Below are 21734 nucleotides of genomic sequence, written 5' to 3'. Positions count from 1 at the left end.
TATAACTAAAGTAAATATAAATCACATTTTATTACACTCAAACAAGAGAAGCACCATCTAATGGACATATGGCAATATTTTATCGACTATTGTAGCATATTAACTTTCACTAGTTGGGTCACAAAACTTTTTCTTTCTTCGCCCGCACATTCACATCTTTTTCCTGCAATGCTCTTGAACTTCCTCCCTGTTTCTGGGGATGGATTCAGCCCACCCAACACCCACTTGATATGTGGAATAACAAGAGAATATTCGTCGACTCTACCATCCATTGAGCAATTAAGAAGAAACAAGAATTTATTGTGTTTTCTCCTTGTACCAACCAACTCCAGGAGCTCTTCTCCATCCGGAGAGATTCTGGCCAGAGAGAGGAAATATTATTTTTGGCTACACTTTCCTTGTCATTTTCCATGGAGAGATTTACAGCAACACCCAAATAGATTTATTTGCACAAACTTTGCATAATTTCGTGCAGGAAAAAAATTTCAACAAATTGAACCACGAAAATTTTACCATCGAAAAATTGTGTCAATAGAATTTATTGCCTTTTCCACTTTATACATGGAAAAGAGTGTGAGAAAATGAGATAAATTTCTATGTTAAAAATTCTATATGGTTTTCCCAGCACGATCAAAAATTTATGACATTTTTTTCCTACTCCTATATCTCAAAAATTTCATGCCTCTTTAGTGTAAATACCTCAATGGAGCTTAGAAAATAGTCAATTTATGGCACAGAAAATTGTTACACAAATTATATTTGATGGTGAATAATGGAGATATTGCACTGAACTCATGTTAAAGTTCTAAAATAGATTGGAGGACGAAGAAAAGTATTTAGAAGATGTCTGTACTAAATTATTTTGTAACAGAAATTTTGCAAATTTTCGACTGAAATTACTCATACCATGCATACTCAAACTTTGAAAAATACAATTTAAAATTTGAAAGTAATGAAAAATACACAGAAAAAATATTTTGCATGAAGAAAAGTATTTAGGACATGTCTGTACTAAATTATTTTGTAACAGAAATTACGCAATTTTCGAATGAATTTATGCAGATTGAAATCTTGAAAAAGAAAATTCTTAATGGGAAAGTAATTAAAAATGCACAGAAAACAATATTTTGTACGTAGAAAAGTATTTAGAATATGTCTGTACTAAATTATTTTGTAACAGAAAGTCTGCTATTTTTGACTGAATATATGCAGATTGAAACTTTCAAAAAAATTCTAAATGGAAAAAGTAATTAAAAATCCACAAAAAATAATTGTACCAAGAAAAGTATTTAGAACATGTCTGTACTAAATTATTTTGTAACAGAAATTTTGCAATTTTCAACTAAATTTATGTATGTAGATTTAAACTTTGAAAAAGAAAGTTCTAAACGAGAAGAGTAATTAAAAATGCACAGAAAAAAATATTTTGTACCAAGAAAGTTATTTAGAACATGTCTGTACTAAATTATTTTGTAACAGAAAGTCTGCTATTTTTGACTGAATATATGCAGATTGAAACTTTCAAAAAATTCTAAATGGGAAAAGTAATTAAAAATACACAGAAAAAAAATATTTTTTACCAAGAAAAGTATTTAGAACATATCTGTACTGAATTATTTTGTAACAGAAATTTAGCAAATTTTCGACTAAATTTATGTATGTAGATATAAACTTTGAAAAGAAAATTCTAAACGAGAAAAGTAATTAAAAATGCACAGAAAAAATATTTTGCGCAACGAAAAGTATTTAGAACATGTCTGTACTAAATTATTTTGTAACAGAAATTTTGCAATTTTCGACTAAATTTATGTAAAGAAAAATTTATGAAAAGGAAAATTTTAAGCGAAAAAATTATTAAAAATGTACAGAAAAAAATATTTTGGACCAAGAAAGGTATTTAGAACATCTCTGTTCTAAATTATTTTGTAACAGAAAGTCTGCTATTTTTGACTGAATATATTGCAGATTAAAACTTTCAAAAAAAAAAAATCTAAATGGTAAAAGTAATTAAAAATACAAAGAAAAAAATATTTTGTACGTAGAAAAATATTTAGAACATATCTGTACTAAATTATTTTGTAACAGAAAGAATGATTTTTTTGAATGAATATATGCAAATTGAAACATAAAAAAAATCTAAATGGGAAAAGTAATTAAAAATACATAGATAAAATATTTCGTAAAATTGTAAATGTTATTCGTGATGGGGACTTACGAAATGCTCGTAAATCGTGTAATCCAAAAACAAGTTCGTGCCTTTTTCACAAACATTGCTCGTAACATGATCAACTGACAAGAATTTTTTGTTCTATTACAAACAATTGTTCGTATATTTTGGTTTGTCTGGAAAAAATTACCAACAAATTACAAATTCTTACGAACATTTTTTGTGAGTTTACGATCATTTGCGAACAAATGTTTGTAAGAGAACAAAATATGTGCTTCAAGTGAACATGTTACAAACAATGTTTGTGAAGAAATACAAATTTTTACGTAATTGTTTGTGGGTCATATGAGTTATGAACGTATTGTAAGTCCTGAGTAGGAATTCACAAACATTTACGAACAATTTCACAAAATATTTTTTTCCTGTGTATAGTATATTAGGTATAACCGCATTAAAACTTGTATTAAAATTTTCTATATTCACATAATTTCATTAGTGATAGTCTTTATAATTTTTTTGTTATTAAATTTCATTATTTAACAGAAGTGATATAATTAATAAAACATAATTTTTTAATTATCCAGAAAATAAATTATTAAAAAAAATTAATAAATAAATTAAATTATCCTTTAAAATATTCCATGAAATGTTCATTATTTATTCATTATCATTATGTTGGAATACAATGCAAGTTCATTAAGAATTCCACCTTTTTTATGCAATATTGAGGAAGAATCATACAAGAGTTCAGGGAAAATTTCATTAAAGATTGAACTATAAAAAACAGCTTGAACTAAATTTAGTAAAAAATAAATATAAAAGAAGTCATAAAGTATTCGTAAAAAAATCATTTAATTTTGTTCAACAATAGTTCAATTATGAGTACCATTCATTTATGAGTAATAAAAAAATAATAAAAATATGAAATAGTAAAATTATTCAAGAGCAAAATTGTTAAATGGAGACTTAGAAACATGAACATGTTAATTATTTTCCTTTTATTGAGGTTTTCTGAATTGTTGCCTATCTGTACTAAATCAAATGTTTTTTCACAGTTCAAACTATTTATAGCTTCATTTTTCCCACACGCAAATGTAAACAAATATATGTGTTTTTTATACGTATTGTTGTTTAGCACTTGTGATTTTTATATTACCATTCGTGTACTAAAGTTAACTGGGTCGACATTTATTTAAAAAGCAATGTGGCTTTATTACAAAAATATTTTTCAAAAATTAAAATTAAGTATATGTTAATTTTTTGCTGGATTTAATTAAATTTTAGTACATGCATGTACTAATTTTTTGATTTTTCCTTAAATATATGAGTAAATTGACAATTAACTTTCTAACCATTAAATTCAAATTGAATATTAATTCTCACACAATAAAAAAGTCAAATTTTAAAAATGCGTCAGTATAAATATGAAATTTTGTACTAAAATGTGTGGTTTGAAACATCGATTTATTTAAACCGTTTTTGATTTAAAATCCAGTTCAGTATTTCAAATTTAATTAGGATACAGTAAGGGAGTTCCCACCATGCTAAATTTTAGAATATTTTTTAGTACAGGCAATTATTATCTGTAAATTATGCCCCATGTGTTTTTAGAACGCCAAATGTCCAAATGATATGAAAAACTGTAGTGATAAAAGCCATGCTTTGGGAAACATTTCCACCTTCCCCTAAAGAAAATTTCCATGCAAGCTTGAGAAATATTACACTCCATTTTCATTTAGTATTGTACATAACATGATAGCTCCTTAAAGATTGAACACTTATCTTAAAATTAGGGTTATGTAAACATTTTAAACCAGAAGAGGGTTTCTAGCTGTGCAAATGTTATTTTTGATTGAAAAACGAAATACTAAAATACAGGCATGATTTAGTAGAATTTAGTACTTATTTTGAGAGTTGATCTGTTGATTATAAAGCATGTTCATTAAATCTTTTAAGATGTGGAATGGGACCGTTTTTGTATGAACAGTTCTATTATTCCATAGGTTTTGAATGACAAATTTGATTGTACAGTTTAGTACATACGTGTACTAAATGTGAAAGATTTTATGAAACAAACTAATGTAAAACACCGGAAAACTTCGTTTTGGAGAGGTCTGAATGGGGTTAACCCTTTAAGGACGATTGGAACACTGGTGTCCCATAAAGAAAATAATTTTTCCTGACTACCTAAAGTTATTATTTTCTTATTTTTGTACATAATAGTAAAGTAGAAGGTTGAAGGAATCTAGTATATTTTTTGCAAGTCTTCAGCTATTTGCAGTATAGTAAATTTTTAAGCTAAAATGACGATGTTTTAAATTCTCATAATGATAATTAATTTTAATTATTTTTTATACCTCCAATTTCTTTTTAACCAAAACCGTTTTGCAAAAACAAACTACAATACTCAAACATAATATTTTTCAATAGAGTGAAAATTTTCATTCATTGGTATTGTCAAAAAAATTACTTAAATTTTTAGGCTATTTTTGTCCCTATCGTTCATAGAGGTAAAATATACATCGAATCAGACTCTGTTGGATTTTCTAAGGCTAGATGAAAAACCTTTTACTGATTTTGTTTATCGGTTTCATTTTTATTGATGATTTTCGGTCCACGAAAACTGTCTCGCCGTTAATGGGTTAAGGGAAAAAGGAAAAAAATCGTCCGAGGTCTTGTCCATTTATGGGGGGGGGGGAATTCATTCTAGACTGTAAGCCGATGTCTCTTATCGTTTGACTTCTAATTCGGGATCAAATTAAAGGTCAAGTAAAAAAAAAATCAGAAAAAATTATTCAAAAATCGGTACTTAACCGATTTATTACCGATGAAGACCGATGCAATGGAGTTCAAAATTTCAACACCTTTCCAAAAAATCTAAATTTAACCAAATCGGTTAAAAAAACGAGCCCTTCAAAGTTATTGACATATAATTCAAAATGGTAAATTTTCCGGTCATAGGTATGCTTGGACGAAATGTTCATTTGGACTTTGTTTAATTAAAATGAAGTAATTAAAATCAATGATGGGATTTGGTAATAGGGTTACTGATTATCTCAATCCGTTTAGTTGATATCTTTTTTAGTAAATTAGATTAACAAATATAATTCGCAAAATTCTATCAAAGTACAGCCCCTTGAGAGGGAATCGATATTTCTCGAATGCATATAATCTCAAAATCGAGGGATTATTTCTCTCATTTCAAGTTCAATTAAAATTAATCAATAAATTCAGTTCAAATACTCTAACCAAGAGCTATAAATGTCTCAACAGGGGTTTTCCAAACTTATTTAAGTTGAGTCAATAGTTAATCCATTCACAAACAACCGTTTTAAATGTGTATTTCTTCTTGAATAATTTCCTGTCTCTTTAAGGAGATGTCTTGAGACTTTACGTTGTTTTTTAGTGTAGTCATTCCCCTCTGGAAAATTTTCGGAAGTTCCTGGCTAAATAGGGTGGCAAAGCTATATGTTGTCAGTGGCAGAACTCAATCACATTTGCACAAATCATCTACTTTCTCTCTGTGCTTCAGTGTACAAAGTAGGAAAAATGATAATTTTGGGGTGGTTTCCCTGAAGACGATATCAGCACCATGGCACACACTTGCCATAAATACACTTCAGACCAGGAGATCGTACAACAATGGGGATGGTGTGTTAAAAACACCAAAATCCAAGAGATTGAGGGTTGGAGGACAATGATGTGACGGGGAGCAACGCATGACTCTTGTGACGATATTTTGAGCTTTTCATGTGTTAAAAGCTAAGAAGTGTTCTCTATCTCTAGACAAGCCAAAAACATCCTTAGTACTTTTCTTCAGCCAAAAAAAAAAGAGAGAAGTGGAAAGAAAGTAGAGGAATAAAGATGGCAAAAAGTGGTAATAACATTCGTTTTTCCTTCCTTTAGCTTAGAACTTGCTCCATCTCTCCATTTGGACTGGAGTTTGTTATTTGTGAAATTCTCCACTCAGATGATGGGGCTTATGTCTAGCATTTCCTCTAACTAACATAATTCAATTTAGAAAAACTGTTTTTTTCTCTTCCTTACATATAGCCCCCCCACATCCAGCTATTGTTGGCCCTGTCGTCTTCTGATGTGACTGGCTAATACAGAGTTGTCACTCTTCTTGACATTGTCTACCGTCTGGGGAAGCACTTTTTGTGTCAACTATTGCACTTGAGATAATAAATTGAGGATATCAACTCGAGAGCACAATAGAATCATTTAAATTGCAATGTCTTGGGATTTTATGAAATCACAGTTCACCATCATAAATCACTTGAGAACATGGAGAACATTTATTTTGCAGAAATTGCTAATGTTGTCAAGGTTTTTTTCCGCACATTTCATTTCTGGAACATGCTGCAGTCTGATTGAATGAAATGATTCCTCAAGTATTCCATGAATACAGAATTCTTCAAACGGAAATTAAATTTAAATTTAAATGCACTTGTCAATTTCTCTGACAGCTGTCAAAGTGCTCTAGTCTTTTGGGAAAGGTGAATGGTAGTGTTAAATACTGGATTGGAATAAGTTGACTGTACAATCAATTTGTAGGGGATCCTTGGTGCAATTGGTAAGAGCGTTCGCCTCTTGGACGGTGTTACAATACAATGAAATACAATTTTTTTCACTACTCGTTTGACAAATACAGTAGAGTCTCCTAAATTCGAACGCTCGGGGGGTATTTTTGACATTTCTCACCTCCCAAATTCGAACGATTTTTTTCAAAACTAACGATATTTTGTACTTTGAATAAAATTCCCGTACTTTCTCACAAGTCTTAGTAGTAACATACTTCCTTTTCATTTTATATGATCATAATGTATGTAAATATTCAGGAAGAAGCACATAAATATGATTTTCATTCATCCAGAATACGAATTTTTTAACATAACCTCACAATTTACATTTTGAATGCAAACGACGTTCGAATTTGAGAGACTCTACTGTAAATAAGAAACTGCATTTAAGAGTAATGTCTGAAATCGTATAACACATTCTCCAGTCATTAATTGATTGCATTAAAAAATATTTTCTAAAGCCAATACGAAAGTAGTCCACTCTCTCCTTAACAGAAGCATCAGCTAATACTGATTTAAACCGTTTTATTTGAATATTTGAACCTACTAACGGCCATTTACTGTCAAATTCTTACCGCAGTTGTCAAAATTATTTTTATTCAAAGGATGAATGCTTATGCCCTAGACCTAGACACATTTACGATTTAAGCCGAGAGACGGTTTAAGGTAATTATATTCAAAATTATGATTTGACTATAAATTACCATCAGTTTCCCACTACAGTAGACTCTCGCAAATTCGGCTCTTTTAAGATCGGGCTACTTTTTAATTCGGGCAGCGGTTACATTTGAAAAAAGTTTGTTGTCATTTTTTAAATTTGATTATGATTATCAAATGAATCAAATATGCTCAAATTTGGCATGATTTGTCTTAGTTTTGATGTGATTTTGCATTATTGAAGGATTTTCATGCAATTTACGTTATATATGAGTGTGTAAACTCAATATCTATATGCACATGAATAAAAAATCGTTGCATTTCAAAAAGTTTGTCGCCCGAATTTATGTCTAATTCGGCTGACATTTCGGTCCCATATGCCCGAATTTGAGAGAGTCTACTGTAACTAAACTGTTTTTTGGCTGAATTCGAGAGACGGATTAGTCAGAAAATGACGTAAATGTAATCTGATCATTATTTTGATGATAATTACGTTAAGCCGTCTCTCGGCTTAAGTCGTTAGTGTGTCTAATGCATTAGTTTCAGAAATACTGAGAGAAGATTATGCAGTAATCCATTGAAACTCATTAAACTTTGAAATTTTGATTCCCTGAGCTCAGTAATAACCTTCTCGATTTAAGAGTTCTCACCGGTTAAGGTTTTTTCTGCGTTGATTCGAAGGTATGCCAGAGAGAACTTACTTAAAATCCCGTTGGATGTTCGAACGTTTCAACCGACGAGTCTCACAAAAGTGAGAATTATTGAAAAGAAAACAGAAAATAAAGAAATGCTCTTTCCCGCCCAGTCACTGAGGAAGGCTTGGAGCCGAAAGCTTTGGGAAAAATTATTGTTTTTTCCGAGCTGCCCGATATTCTCGACGTTCACCGGTTTTTTCACGATAAAACAAAATGAGTCAGTTCATGAAATTGGAATTAAAACGTTCTGCTATCCTGAAATTCTACAAAACTACACAAAAATTCACTTTTTTTTAGCAAACGTTTACATACTGTTGTTGACATTATTAACGATTGAAGTGTCAAGAATACCGAAATACGAAATAGCAGAACAATCAGTGCTAAAGCGGTGAGTATTGGGCTTCCGGTGGATTTTCGAATAGGTTTGGATAGAGTTTCCAGTGGTTTTGTCGCTTCAAAAGGTTATTACTGAACGGAGCCATTATGTTTTATGATACTATTCCAATGAAAAACTGACCATGTTTTTTTTAGCACATTACTATTCTCAAGTACTAAAAAATACCACGTCTGTTCCCATACGTAATTTCAAGGAAAATAATGAGTAGAGAATATTAATGCTGCTCGCCGACTTTTCACCACTGAGAATTCACGGAAAAACTCATGGAAAACCTGTGAAAACCCGCGGTTGAGGCTAAAGTTGCCAACTCCCAGCCATCTAACTGCATCACGCCACCAAGCTGACATGATAGGTTACTCCATACTGATTGAATGCTAGATGGCATTGCGATCGGGTGAAAACTTGTTCGGAGGGAATTTTCGAATTCGGATTTCGGTTGAATTTTTCTTTTGTTTCGGTTCCTGTCATGACTATTTCATGATTTTGAAACACGACGAGGACTGGGGAAAATATGAAGTTTTTGTGTAGAGAGAAGAACTTTTCATCTTGTCAATCATGATAAAGAAAATGTAGAAAATGCTATGAAAGTGAAAACATTAAATTAATGTTGATGATTTCTCAACCGAAATCCGAATTCGAATATTCCTGCCGAGTAATCTTTCACCCCCGATCACAATGCCATCTGACATTAATTGAAATAACATGTGGAAACAGTCATGGTCTTTTTAGTACTTGAGAACAGTAATGTGCTAAAAAAAAACATGCTCAGTTTTTCATTGGAATAGCACCATTACTCAACCTATATTTAGGAAGCTTTTCAAAACTTTTGGAACTAAGACACTTAGAAATTTACATAGGGTTAAATGCTTCTTTTTGAAAATTTAAATATGGCAAATAAATAAATAAATTCAAATATTGCCGATAAATGTAATTTCAGAATATTATATCTAACTTTTGATATGTTACATCGGTTTTCCGTTTATTAACGCACATGCAAAAAAATCTAACATTCTTTGTAATCACGAAAAGTGTCCATTTTGAAGAGAAAACGTTTAATTGCTTAAATTTCCGGCCTAATGGGTACTTTGCCAAAGCAACCCTAACTAAATTGAGACACAACTTCTGCTTTCTAGGATCAGCGCCTCTGGTGATTGTAGAGCATACTGTAACAGCGTAGCTTGTCGTAGAATTTCAGTGATAGGGCATAGTGCATACTACTGAGGTTGGTTGAGATCAACAAAAAAAACGCAGGATTTCAAACAAGGTATGGATTCCGGAAATCGTCGGGAAAATACAGAAAGAAGAAAAGTGAAAAAAAAAATGTGAAAACGGTGTTGGAGAAATCCTAGAAGATTGCAAAAGAGTGCCCCTATTTTCTCTACATGCCCTGTGAACATTCTGGCGCAATTAATGAACGAATCTTAGAGAACATTTGAAAGACTTGACCACTGATGAAGGCTTAGAGATGGAGTCGAAAGCTCTGGAAAAATTGATCAGTTTCTCTGAGTGAATTGTATTTTCCCGAAGATTTCCGGAATTTTTTTAACTACATAGGCTTGTGTTTTACAATAATTTCACACAGTTTTAAGCTCAAATTTCCTTATAATTTTGGTGACATTTCGGTTCCAAATGCACGAGTTTAAAAGAGTCTACTGTACAAATCAGGGGCCCATCAAGCCTAATAAAAAGTGAAGGTATTTTTCACTTTTCCTTGTAAAAATTTTGCAGATATTGTACCGCGACTTAAACAAATTCCCTCGTAGTTCTTGTATTATTTCAGCGATCATTATGAAATATGTATTTTTAGAAAGCTTTTAACGAACAATTTCGAAATATATCAGACTGATAAGTCAATTCTCTTTAGGAAAAAAGTAGCCAATAGTCTTCAGTGCTTCTATGCAAAAACGTATGGAAAAATGAAATGTCGAGAGGCCCCTGGTACAAATAAATACTGTTAGAAGTTCTACTGAATTTTCTTAAAATCTGTTCAAAATTTGCGGGATATTATGCTTATCTGTAACACTTGACCTCAAACTTATCAAACTTTATGATTAAAATAGAGTTGCCTGATCCAACTCGTGGAAAGTCATCCATTTGACATGATTTTTCTAATGATAATATGGCATACACATAGAAAAAAATTTTTGTAAAATTGTTCATAAATGTTTGTGAATTCCTAATGGTGACTTACAAAATGCTCGTGAATCGTATAACCAACCCATAAACAAGTACAAAAAAGTTTGTAATTTTTCATAATGATCGTAACATAAGCAATTGTCTAACATTTTTTGTTCTTTTACAGAGCTTTTTTTTGTATATTTTTGTTTACATGACAAAACTTTACAAACAAATGACAAAACTTTACAAATATTTTTGTGTATTTACGAATATTTACGGACAATCGTTCGTAAAAGAACAAATAATGCTGATCAAGGGATAATGTTACGAACAATGTTTGTGAAAAATTACAAACATTTACACAATTTTTAGTTTTGTAAGTTTCCAGTAGAAATTCACAAATATTTACAAACAATTTTACGAAATTACTATTTTTTCTGTGAGGATTAGGGTTATATAAGTCAGAAATGACTGTGTGTAATGAAAATGTCATAGAAGAAATTTTATTGTTGACCAATGACATGAGTCAACAATCCAACTGTCGATTAGTCAACCAAGATAAGGGATTGTACAGCCAAATGGCACTGCTGGGTGATGAAATAGAATGCCAGGAGGCAGCTGAAGATAGGGTATGGGGAAGACATATCAAAGTGTGTGGATAAATTGTCGTTTACCTGTTCTTTTTTCCGCCTCATTTATGGCAATGTCTTCCAGTACAGTGGCTTCTGAGCGTCCCTTCTGATTTACACTGTATGCGACAAGATGGAGCATTGGAGCTGAGTCAATATATGCAGAGTCTGATGGTGAGAGATCTGGGAAGGTATATAAAATACATAAAGATGGCGGAAAAACTGTTTTTTTTTGGTGTTGAGGAAAGTAGGAAGTGCTGAAAGAGGGTGGTTGTCATACCTGCCAGGTCAATTCTGAACAGCGGTATGTCGACAAAGGCACTTGAAACATTTAATCGGAGCTTTTTTGTCCGGGAATCATAAGCCTCGAGAATGAAAAATTGCGGTAAGCCACCGTCATAGCCAGCAACACATTCCAACTCCATGGTTGTGGGTGTTGTCTCAAATGCCGACACCGACGGCGAAAGTTCACCACCAGCTTCCACGGGAATACGCGCTTCAGACTTCAGGAATTGCACTCGGGGTTCACTGCTCACGGTCGATGTCACGCCTGAACTCCTAACCTCGTCATCCGTAGCATTCGACGGGCTTCCATCGGCAGCAGCACTCCTTGCTTCAGCATACCTCTTCGATATTCTTTTATCGTCTGCCCTCGAGCCACCCATCAAATTGAATTTGGCCCTCTCCCGAACCACCCTCCTGCCACTCTCAGTCCCATCGTTCCTTCGCGAATTGGTAATATTCTTCTGATTGAATTTTTGATACGTCCTCTTGGCCCCATTCGATACATTTCGATCTCTAACGTATTGTGTATTGATGTAATTGCTTTCTCGATAATTCTGGCCACCGTGGAGGGTCGTCAAATTGCCCGAGCTCATCATTTGCTGAGTCGAAGACATCAGATACGAGCGCAATGTGCAGTTTCTCAGTGGAGATGGCTTGGCTGCAACGTGCAGAATGTTAGGGATTACAGAGTTGATCAAATATTCGGGTTATAGTTTTAATTAATTGAATGTCATCCTATGTGGCCATCGCCGTCTTAGTGTTGATTCCAACGTGTAAGACAAACATTAGGGCCAAGCGTTACCTTACCTTCGGATGACTGAAGCTTCGAACAACTCAGTTTTTTTCAATAAACTTTAACGAATTTGACCACTTATCTGTGATTTGACTCCTAGCCGAATGCCTTAACCCTAAGGACGATTGTGTCACCGGTGACCCAAAAATGAAATTTTTCCTACGGCCTTCTAAAGTTGTAATTTGCTCTAAAAAGTTAGAAAAACAGATTTTTTCTGACCCTTAATTTTTGACCTTCTCGTCCGCAAAGGGTTAAGCTTCCTGAAAAGAGCCATGAGTGAAATCCATTAAGAACATAGAAAAAATTGAGTTGTCTGAAGCTTGAGTTGTCTGAAGGTAGCGCGTTTCCCCATAGGCTGCTTACATGCAAAGATGGGTATGCCAGAGAAAAATCTGAACATCTAATTCTTGAAGTATACATTTTGTACATTTCAGTTAAAGTAAGTCAAATATCGATAACTAGTTCTAGTTTCTAGTCATTCCGATCATTAGTAAAAGTAATTAATAATGTAGAGTTCGTTCTGTATTAAAAAAGTTACATGCCACAAAAATTCGGTTTGAACCTGAGGTGCTATAAACTAGCAGATGCTAGGTGCTATAACCTGAAGAAGGTTCACATCCAGAACCGAAAGCTCTGGACAAGATTGAAAAGTATTTTTCTTCTTGAGGTGACTTAGAATCCATTGGCTATCGTGGGAGAGCCCTCTATTTATTTTATCACTGAGAGAAATTCGAAAAGTTAAAATAACATTCCGGAAATGTTTATTTTACCCTACAGTATTGATCCAAAATCGGTGTAAATATTACACGTGAATTATGGGTTAAAGTTATCCTTTTTCATGTTAATTTTATCCTTAATAAGGTGTAAAATTAACATTAAAAAATGTTGATATATTTCTACACCTGAAAGGTGTTAAAGTTACGAGGAAAAAAAGTTAATCGCACCCTTTTTTCTCAGTGTGTAGATATTATGCTTTTTAGGTCTATTAGGGGTTAAAGTTACCCTTTTTCATGTTAATTTTACCCTTAAGAAGGTGTAAAATTAACATTAACAAATGTTGATATATTTTTACACTTAAAAGGTGTTAAAGTTATGGGTAAAAAAAGTTAATCGCACCCCCGTTTTTTCTCAGTGATGGTATAATTTATAAAATATATCGTCATAGGTCAGATTCATTATAGGAATATGGAAAGATATGAAGTGTTTGAAGTCAGAGAATATCTGAAAATATCTCAAAAAGGGATATTAGTATGCTAACATCTTCAATCCCGTATCTGTTTTTAAAATATTTTACGAACTGATCAACTCTAATAAAAATGCTGTAAAGAAGAAACAGCATAAGATACATTGAAATCCAGTACGAATTTACACAATCAATATCTATAAAAGGCGGGTTGGCGAATTGTTCAGAAAGAATGAAAAATAAAATTTAGAGCTTTCACCCTGAGTTTCAGCATTAAAGGAAATTTCGATGGAAAATTCACACTTGGATGCTTCAGTGTCGAAACACTCAAGACACTTTTCGTCGAATTTCCCTCCCAAAGAAATCTCTCCATCCAGGCTGAGGGTGTGCAAAAGGACAAAAAGAAAACTTTCTGGTTTTTTTTTAGAAATAGGAATTTTTCTTCAAAATCACATGAGGTGAGAAAGAAAAAGAAATTCCTAGAGAGAGATATAGCGTAAATTATGAAGGTCAAGCAATTCGAAGAATGTTTCTAAATTGCTACCAATGTGCTGTAAATTTTTACCCTCGTGCGATCTAAGGGTGGATTGGGGGAGAAAAATTGGGAAAATTTGATTTGAAATAGATGATGGTGGGATGTGAGCGAAAAATTCCAATCGATACATCTGATTTTCAATGATTTACACGTGAGATTCAATACAACTTTTTTACCATTTTCATTTTTATTTTGCTAATAGAGGAAAGCAGGGATAATTGTGATGAGGGGCGGATTTGAAACTTAACACAGTTATTTTAAAATTGAAAGGCATTTTAGTATTAGATTTTATCAAAATCAATTTAATAAGCTCGAAAATCAGTAAGTATTTGGTAACTGCACCTGATCAAACCAGTGAATAATTTGAATTTATTGATAACCAATAGGGCATGCCCTCTTACATGAAAATTGTACAGAATAAAAGAATAAAAATTAGAACAAAAGAGAAGAAACGAAATACAAATGAATAACAGAAATTAATTGAAAAGAAAAACAAAACAAAATGAGGTCAAAAATCACTCAATCAATGACGCAAAGCGATTCAAAAGCTCCCGCTTACGAGTTCGTGGGAGTTCATTCCAAAAAATGACTCCCCCAACGAATAAAGAACAGCGCAAGATGCGACCCACCGATCTCGGAATGAGCAGACACGAAGACCTCTCGGACGGCCCGCGCTCAATCAGCCCCGCAAGATATGCCGGTCGACCTGTCCACAACAGGCGACAGATAAACTCAACAGCCCGAAACTGAAGGTGGTCCAGGAATGGCCGTCCCAGAATCCTGGCGGCCCAAGAGGTGACATGATCAAAGCGACCAAGGTCAAATACATACCTTACAAGGGAGTTAAATGCTCTCTTCAGCATTTTTAAAGAAGTCTTGTCAGTGCCAAAAAAAAGTTCCGCCCCATACATGAAGTGTGGAACGAGCAAAGCTCTAGCCAAAAGTAGGCGAGTCTCGACCGGGGTAAAAGACTGGAATCGACGCAGAGTCCGAAGACCATAATAAACCCTCCTACACACCTCAGAAAAATGATTACTCCACGTGAGAGTATCATTAAATAATACCCCAAGATTCTTCACAGAATCAGTGAAAGGAATCACCTCATCTAGCAGAACAATAGGAGGTACAGCGGGGCACCGAAAACGACTATGAATGACAATAGCCTGCGACTTTTTAGGGTTTAATACAAGGCCATTATCAGACGACCATCCAGAGATTCTACAAAGGTCATCATTTAAAGCATCAGAACAGAATTCCGGATACCCATAGTCGCCAAAGCAGTAAATCTGAAGATCGTCTGCGTAGAGGTGATACGAGGAGTATAGGAGTTTTAAAGGAAGGTCGTTAATAAATAAAGAGAATAATATAGGACCCAAAATTGAACCCTGAGGCACCCCCGCGCTACGCGTCAACGGTAAGGAAAGTGATTCCCCAGACCTAACAACCTGAGAGCGGTTCCCAAGGTATGAGGCGATCATAGACACTGCCGTGTCAGTAAAACCGAAATAATATCGAAGCTTATCGAGCAGTAGCCCATGAGGAATCGAGTCGAACGCCTTCGAGAAGTCCAATAAAATTAAAATTCCAAACATGTCATTATCCAGACCAACCGCGATGTCGTGCTGGATCTTGAGAAGGGCTGTCGTGGTGCTGCGACCCCTTCTGAAGCCAGACTGGAAACTACACAATAGCTGATTTTGTTCTAGATACGACTGCATCTGGTCGAGAAGAAGGATCTCCAAAGGCTTCGACAACGCGGGTAGGATACTAATAGGTCTGTAGTCCGAGGGATCAGAGGGAGAGGCAACCTTTGGGATCGGAGTGACCATGGCAAGCTTCCAATCATCCGGAAAGCAAGAGCTAGTGATTGAGAAATTATATAAATCTGTAAGATGAGGCAGCAACACAGGGAGCAGAAGGCGGATAAACTCAATAGAGAATCCATCAACTCCAGCAGCATTCGATTTCACGCTATCAACGGCCAGCAAGACATCACCGGGAGTAACACAGGCAAAGCCGAAGCCACACTGCAGTGGGCCAGGCGGACCTGATTGAGGCTCCGGAACAGAAACAAAGGAATAATGAATCTTTGGGTCCCGTACGTCCCGTAGTTGCATTCTGACTTCGTTTCTAGGTTCACTATAGATGTTGAATTATTAGGCTTAGTATAAGACCCAGCTTTGTTGACTGCCGAACCCTTGATAAATATCCTTAGATAGAGCCTATCCGGGAGAAGGCCTACCCCTATAGGTTAGGATAGGATAACTCTGACATGTCCGATTTTCTCCCTTTGTCTGACACCCCTGAACTTCAGCGATGATCGCGGTTAGAGAGAGTACTGACTCCTGAGAGTCCTTATTGGTTGACTAAACGTAAACCATTAAGGACGGAAACGAGTAAAAAAAAAAACAAAGGGAGAATCCGATTGAGGGAGCAAGAACGGGTGGCACGTTAGTATCTCGTCCCTGACTCCCTTTCTAAGAGTTCTAAGGATCTCAATAATTCGTTTGGAACACGGGAAGAATATTTTGATGGAAATAAGTTAATATTGGTAATCCTGAAGTATCATTGTTTATGCATCAGTAATAATGAGGATAGGCTCTGCAATTATTCAATTACGGGGACCAGTAGTTAATTGATTATTGAGCTTAGTAGCTATTTAATTATTAGATTCAGTAATTACTGACTTACTAAATTTAGTAGGTTCTGTATTACTAGGAACAGTAGTAAATGGTTTACTGGTTTACGTAGGTATTTGAATATAGGACCAAATTGTTGTAGAGCTATATAATTTGGTAAATCTTGTATTACTGGATAACTGGGCTTAGTAGTTAATAAGTTACTGGGCTCCGCCGTTATTAGAATAACTGGCTCCAGTAGTCAATGAAAAACTGGATACCGTAGATATTAGATTATTGAATCGAGTGATTATTGAATTATATTAAATTTAGTAGGTTCTATATTGCTCTATTACTGGATTCAGCAGATAATATTACTGAGTTTTTGTATTACTAGGGCCGGCAGTTAATAGGTTACTGAGTTGACTAAGTCTTTGAGTATTGAATCCAGTTATTTACTGAGCAGTAATGGTTGTATTGCTGGATAACTGGGCTCAGCAGTTATTGATCTACTGACCCCAGTAGTTAATGAAGTTATTACTGAATTTACTACACTTAGTTACTTAGAACAGAAGTCCGGGCTCGGCTGATGAAAGCCAACAGGGCCTATTTCAGTCTATCAAGAGTTTTTCGGTCTGGAATCTTAGGCATAAAGACTAAGCTACTACTATATAAGGCCACAATCCTTCCAGCCCCAACGTATTCATTTGGGACGTGGGTTCTCAGCAAATAGAATTGTGAACTCTTAACCGCGTTTGACAGGAAGATTCTACGACAGATTTTTGACCCAGTATGTGAGTAAGGACAATTCCGGAGCCTATACAACCATAAGGTGTATGACAGCTTTCCAGTGGTAACTGTTGTCAAGCAAATACGTCTCAATAGGCTCCATTGGGCTGGTTATATGGTTCGCAAAGATGAGGACGACACAATCTGGAAAGTTTATAGGGGCAGACTCTATGCTTCGTGAAAACGAAGCCGACCCAGCAGCCCGGTAGACCGATGGCGTGGACCAGGACGCCAGCTTATTAGGGGTGGGTGTGGTATTGGAGAGAACTGGCGCATATCAGTAACAGGCTCGAGTGGCGATGGGTCCTGTGTCAGGCCAAGACTCGCAATTGGTGTACTGTGGGGTTAACAAACGCACTACACTCAGTAGATGTTGCATTACTAGATTACTCTGTGACTGATAGTTGATGAGACACTGGGACTCTGTAGTTGTTGAATGACTGTGCTTAGTAATTAATGGGTTACTGGTCTTAGTAAATGGACCATACAATTGATTGGTTACTGGTCTCAGTGGATGTGTCCAGTAATCGAATTACTAGTCTTTCAGTGTATTAATGATTCTAATATTAATAGCATAGTTATATAACTTAGTTCTCTATTTTTACTGGAGGCGTGGTTAATTTTTCAATATCCTTATGATTTAACCATTGAGAATTAAAGGAAGTCAATTTTCGTTTGTTATAATTTTTGACGGGGGCGTGGCCTAAAATTATTAATGGATGAAGTATCTTTCGAAAGGGAAAGGTCTTGAAATTCTTTGTAAACTATTACTGTCAATATTGTAGGTCGGATACAATTTTACAACAACTGAGAGATTTTTAGAAAAATTGATGTAAACTTTAACTCAAAGAAAGTGTCCGAAGCTTACCCCGATTTCCCCTATTTCCAAGAAAAGAGAAATAAAATATAATCAAATGAATCATTATTGATATGGGATTGAATTCTCTTTTTCACACGAGATGTGCAAAATTTGCCAACAATTGGAGAAAATTCCTCCTGTCTTCATGTTCTTTTCTCTGCAACCCGTATCAGTCGTCGTTTTTTTGTAGCCTAGTACTGGAGTGTTCAGATAGGAACAGAAAGACAGGAAAAGTTTCATCCCCATGAATTTTTCCTGGCACATCCCATCTTTTGTGGTAAAATTACGGCAACACAGAGACACTGAATGAGGGAAGATGGAAAAAGTTACCTGCAGGAACAACTTGAAAAATGCATGGGTCTGCCTGCTTTCCAATTGAATTTTTTCCCCAACATGCAAGAGTACCATAATCCCTTTCGTTCTTTGGCGTGTACACCAGTTCACTCACAGTTTCAATGGAATTTTGCACTGCAAGGAAGAAGAAAAAAAAGAGAGTGGAAAATCACTGGATTAATCATCTGACACAAATTTTCCATCCAATCGCCCCAATATCTCTCAAGTCCCTTTTTACTATGTGTCCCTACTGTATAAGATCCCCCAATGGCCCAATTTTTACCATCCATTTCCGTGTGAGACGAATCACCATGACCAATTGATTGGGTATCCTGCATTGTGACATAGTGGCCAGGTGGTACTTCAAAGCGTTCTCCGCTGCTCGAGAATGTCCATTCAAAGTCCACAATGGCTGGATCTGCACTCACGCGACAGGGAATGGTCACTGATTCCTCCAAGGAGGCCCCAACAATGCCCACATTCGATGCTGAACAAACTGGAGAGTCTGCGGGATACAAAAGAAAATGTGTTGGGAAAAGTGGACAAATTCAGTCAACCATATAGCACCAAAAGCTCCTTTTATTGATAATAGTTTCAGCAATAATTCACTGACAGAGTTATGTAGACGTTAGAATACGAAAAGAAATGCGATTACATTTGTTATAGCTGATTCAAGTTATAAATTCACTCAGGAGAATACGATTGAGTTTATTTGTGTGATGATTTTGAATTATTCCATGTGACTTAATGGATCGAAGAGCATTTCTTTTGTTGAATTTGTTGACACATTTTATGTGCAATCTTTAGACATTTATGGGATTTAAACTTTCTGCAGAGAAAGCTTTTGTTAAGTTGTTTTTCAAATATTCCAGTTTCCTTCATACAGAGTTTGTTTTTCTAAACTGAAAAGAAAACTGATTTCTTTTAATTGGAGAAAAACAAGCTTTCTTTAATGAGCATCAGAAGGTCTGGAAATCAAACAAAATCATCAGATACCCAGCCTGATTGTTATTAGGACTGTTTTCTAAATATTCAATATTGTTATAAATCTTACAGAATATTTTCAATTTTCCAATAAAAATTACAATTGTTATACTCGTGTTTGGGAATGTTTTCATAATTTATAAAATATTCTCAATCCTCGAAAGTTTAGTCCTATTGTCCTATTGTATAGTCCTACATGTTACTTTCTGTATCCTGGGCATGAACCAATAAACTTATTATTATTATTATTATTATTATTACAAAATGATTTCAATATTGGTATTATTTTGAGTATATTCTCAATTTACTAAATTTCAAAAATACACTTTAAATCCTTTTTATAATAACTTCAAGTGGGTCTAGGTCAAAATCTCAAAAAGCTCAATATTCAAATGAGTCAAAATCCCGAATGAGTTAATATCCCGAAAACTGAAATTCCGAACGCTAAAATCTAAAAACCTAATATCTCGAAAGTCAAAATCCCGAAAGTCAATATCTAGAATTCTTAAGGTGTCATAGTTAGACCAATGATTGCACTTGCGCTTTCTGGAGGAACAGGGGATTTTTTCTTTGGTTTGTGCAATTTTTCTACACATTATCTTACGTATGATTTCTTCCCTTTTATGGTTTTCACCATTTGGCATTTTGGAATTCAGTTTTTGAATTTTGGTTCTTTCGGGACTTTGACTTTCAGGAATTCGGCTTTCGAGATTTTGGTTTTGCGGGATTTTAACTTTTGAAAAATTTCAACTCATTCGGGATTCTGGTATTCGGGAATTTGGTCTTTTTGGGATTTTAGCCAACACGATTTTAGGTAATAATAAGGTAATAGCATTAGATTTTTGTTATTTGTTGAATATTTATAAAAAGTATTCACTATCCTTAGAGTATCCCTAAAATATGTCGAATATCGAAATATTCAGAATATTCCTTCAAATAGAATATTCGCATAATTCTTAAAATATTTGTTGAAATGTAACGATATATTAGATGAGATCATATATTCTGTCAGTAGAAGAGGTAAAAAGTTTGGAGTGGTATATCTCAGCTCCTGATGAACATAATTGGATGAGTGAACTATTGTTGGAAAGCTTGGTTCATTAGCTTTCAGAATCTGGTATATGTTATTGGCTATGGGTAAATCATGGTCATCCAGAACCATTTATGTCGAAGAAGACACTTTTTGCAGCGTCATTTTTGACCATCTACTGCTGGGACCAGGAGTGACCCACAATTCTCGCACTTGGACTGTTCGTTACAGGAACTCAAAGGGTATAATTTGTAGAAGAAACTTTTTTTTTGGACATCTTACTTTTTTTTATTCATCGACTTTTGCAAGAATTTTAACATTTTACACGCAAGGAAAAAATTACAAAAATCCTAAAAGAGTGATTTCTGGAGGGGAAGGATAGACGTGGGGATGAAATTGATGTGATATTTGGATTCCTTGGATCAACTTATGGGGGAGTACTTAGAACATTCCAAGTCTATATCTTTATTAGTTTGTCCAGAAAATGAGATAGAAGGATTTCTGTCATTTTTTTCTATGCGTGTAAAATGTTAAAATTCTTGCAAAAGTGGATGAATAAAAAAAAGTAAGATGTCCAAAAAAAAAGTTTCTTCTACAAATTATACCTTTTGAGTTCCTCTAACAAACAGTCCAAGTGCGAGAATTGTGGGTCACTTTTGGTCCCAGCAGTAGATGGTCAAAAATGACGCTGCAAAAAGTGTCTTCTTCGACATAAATGGTTCTGGATGACCATGATTTACCCATAGCCAATTACATATACCAGATTCTGAAAGCCAATGAACCAAGCTTTCCAACAATAGTACACTCATCCAATTATGTTCATCAGGAGCTGAGATATACCACTCCAAACTTTTTACCTCTTCTACTGACAGAATATATGATCTCATCTAATATTTTACTAAAATATTTATCAAAAATTCACAAAATACGCACATTATGCGAGGGATATTCGTCGAATATTTGCTATCTTTCCAAAAATGCTAGTAATATTTTAATTTTAAAATTTTCGTTTAATATTCTCAAAGTAGGGTAGAGTCAGTACTTTTTGCCACCATTAAGCTTTAGGGGCCTCGTAAGGT

At 34.5% G+C, this 21734-nt stretch overlaps 1 protein-coding gene across 1 annotated transcript in view; it reads right to left on the bottom strand.

Annotated features, from left to right (window-relative positions):
* Nucleotides 1–21734, bottom strand: part of LOC129800050 (uncharacterized) — a 464496-nt gene that overhangs the window by 23332 nt on the left and 419430 nt on the right. The window contains exons 12-15 of the mRNA XM_055844411.1: nt 18925–19146; nt 18639–18776; nt 11527–12189; nt 11292–11429 (exon numbers count right to left, since the gene is read on the bottom strand). Of these exons, the coding sequence (XP_055700386.1) occupies nt 11292–11429; nt 11527–12189; nt 18639–18776; nt 18925–19146 (1161 nt within the window). The remainder of the gene's footprint in view (nt 1–11291; nt 11430–11526; nt 12190–18638; nt 18777–18924; nt 19147–21734) is intronic.

Source organism: Phlebotomus papatasi, chromosome 1 (assembly GCF_024763615.1).
Source record: "Phlebotomus papatasi isolate M1 chromosome 1, Ppap_2.1, whole genome shotgun sequence".
Taxonomy (NCBI): Eukaryota; Metazoa; Arthropoda; class Insecta; order Diptera; family Psychodidae; genus Phlebotomus; species Phlebotomus papatasi.
The sequence above is the reverse complement of the archived record's forward strand: the minus strand, read 5'-3'. Positions and strand labels throughout refer to the sequence as shown.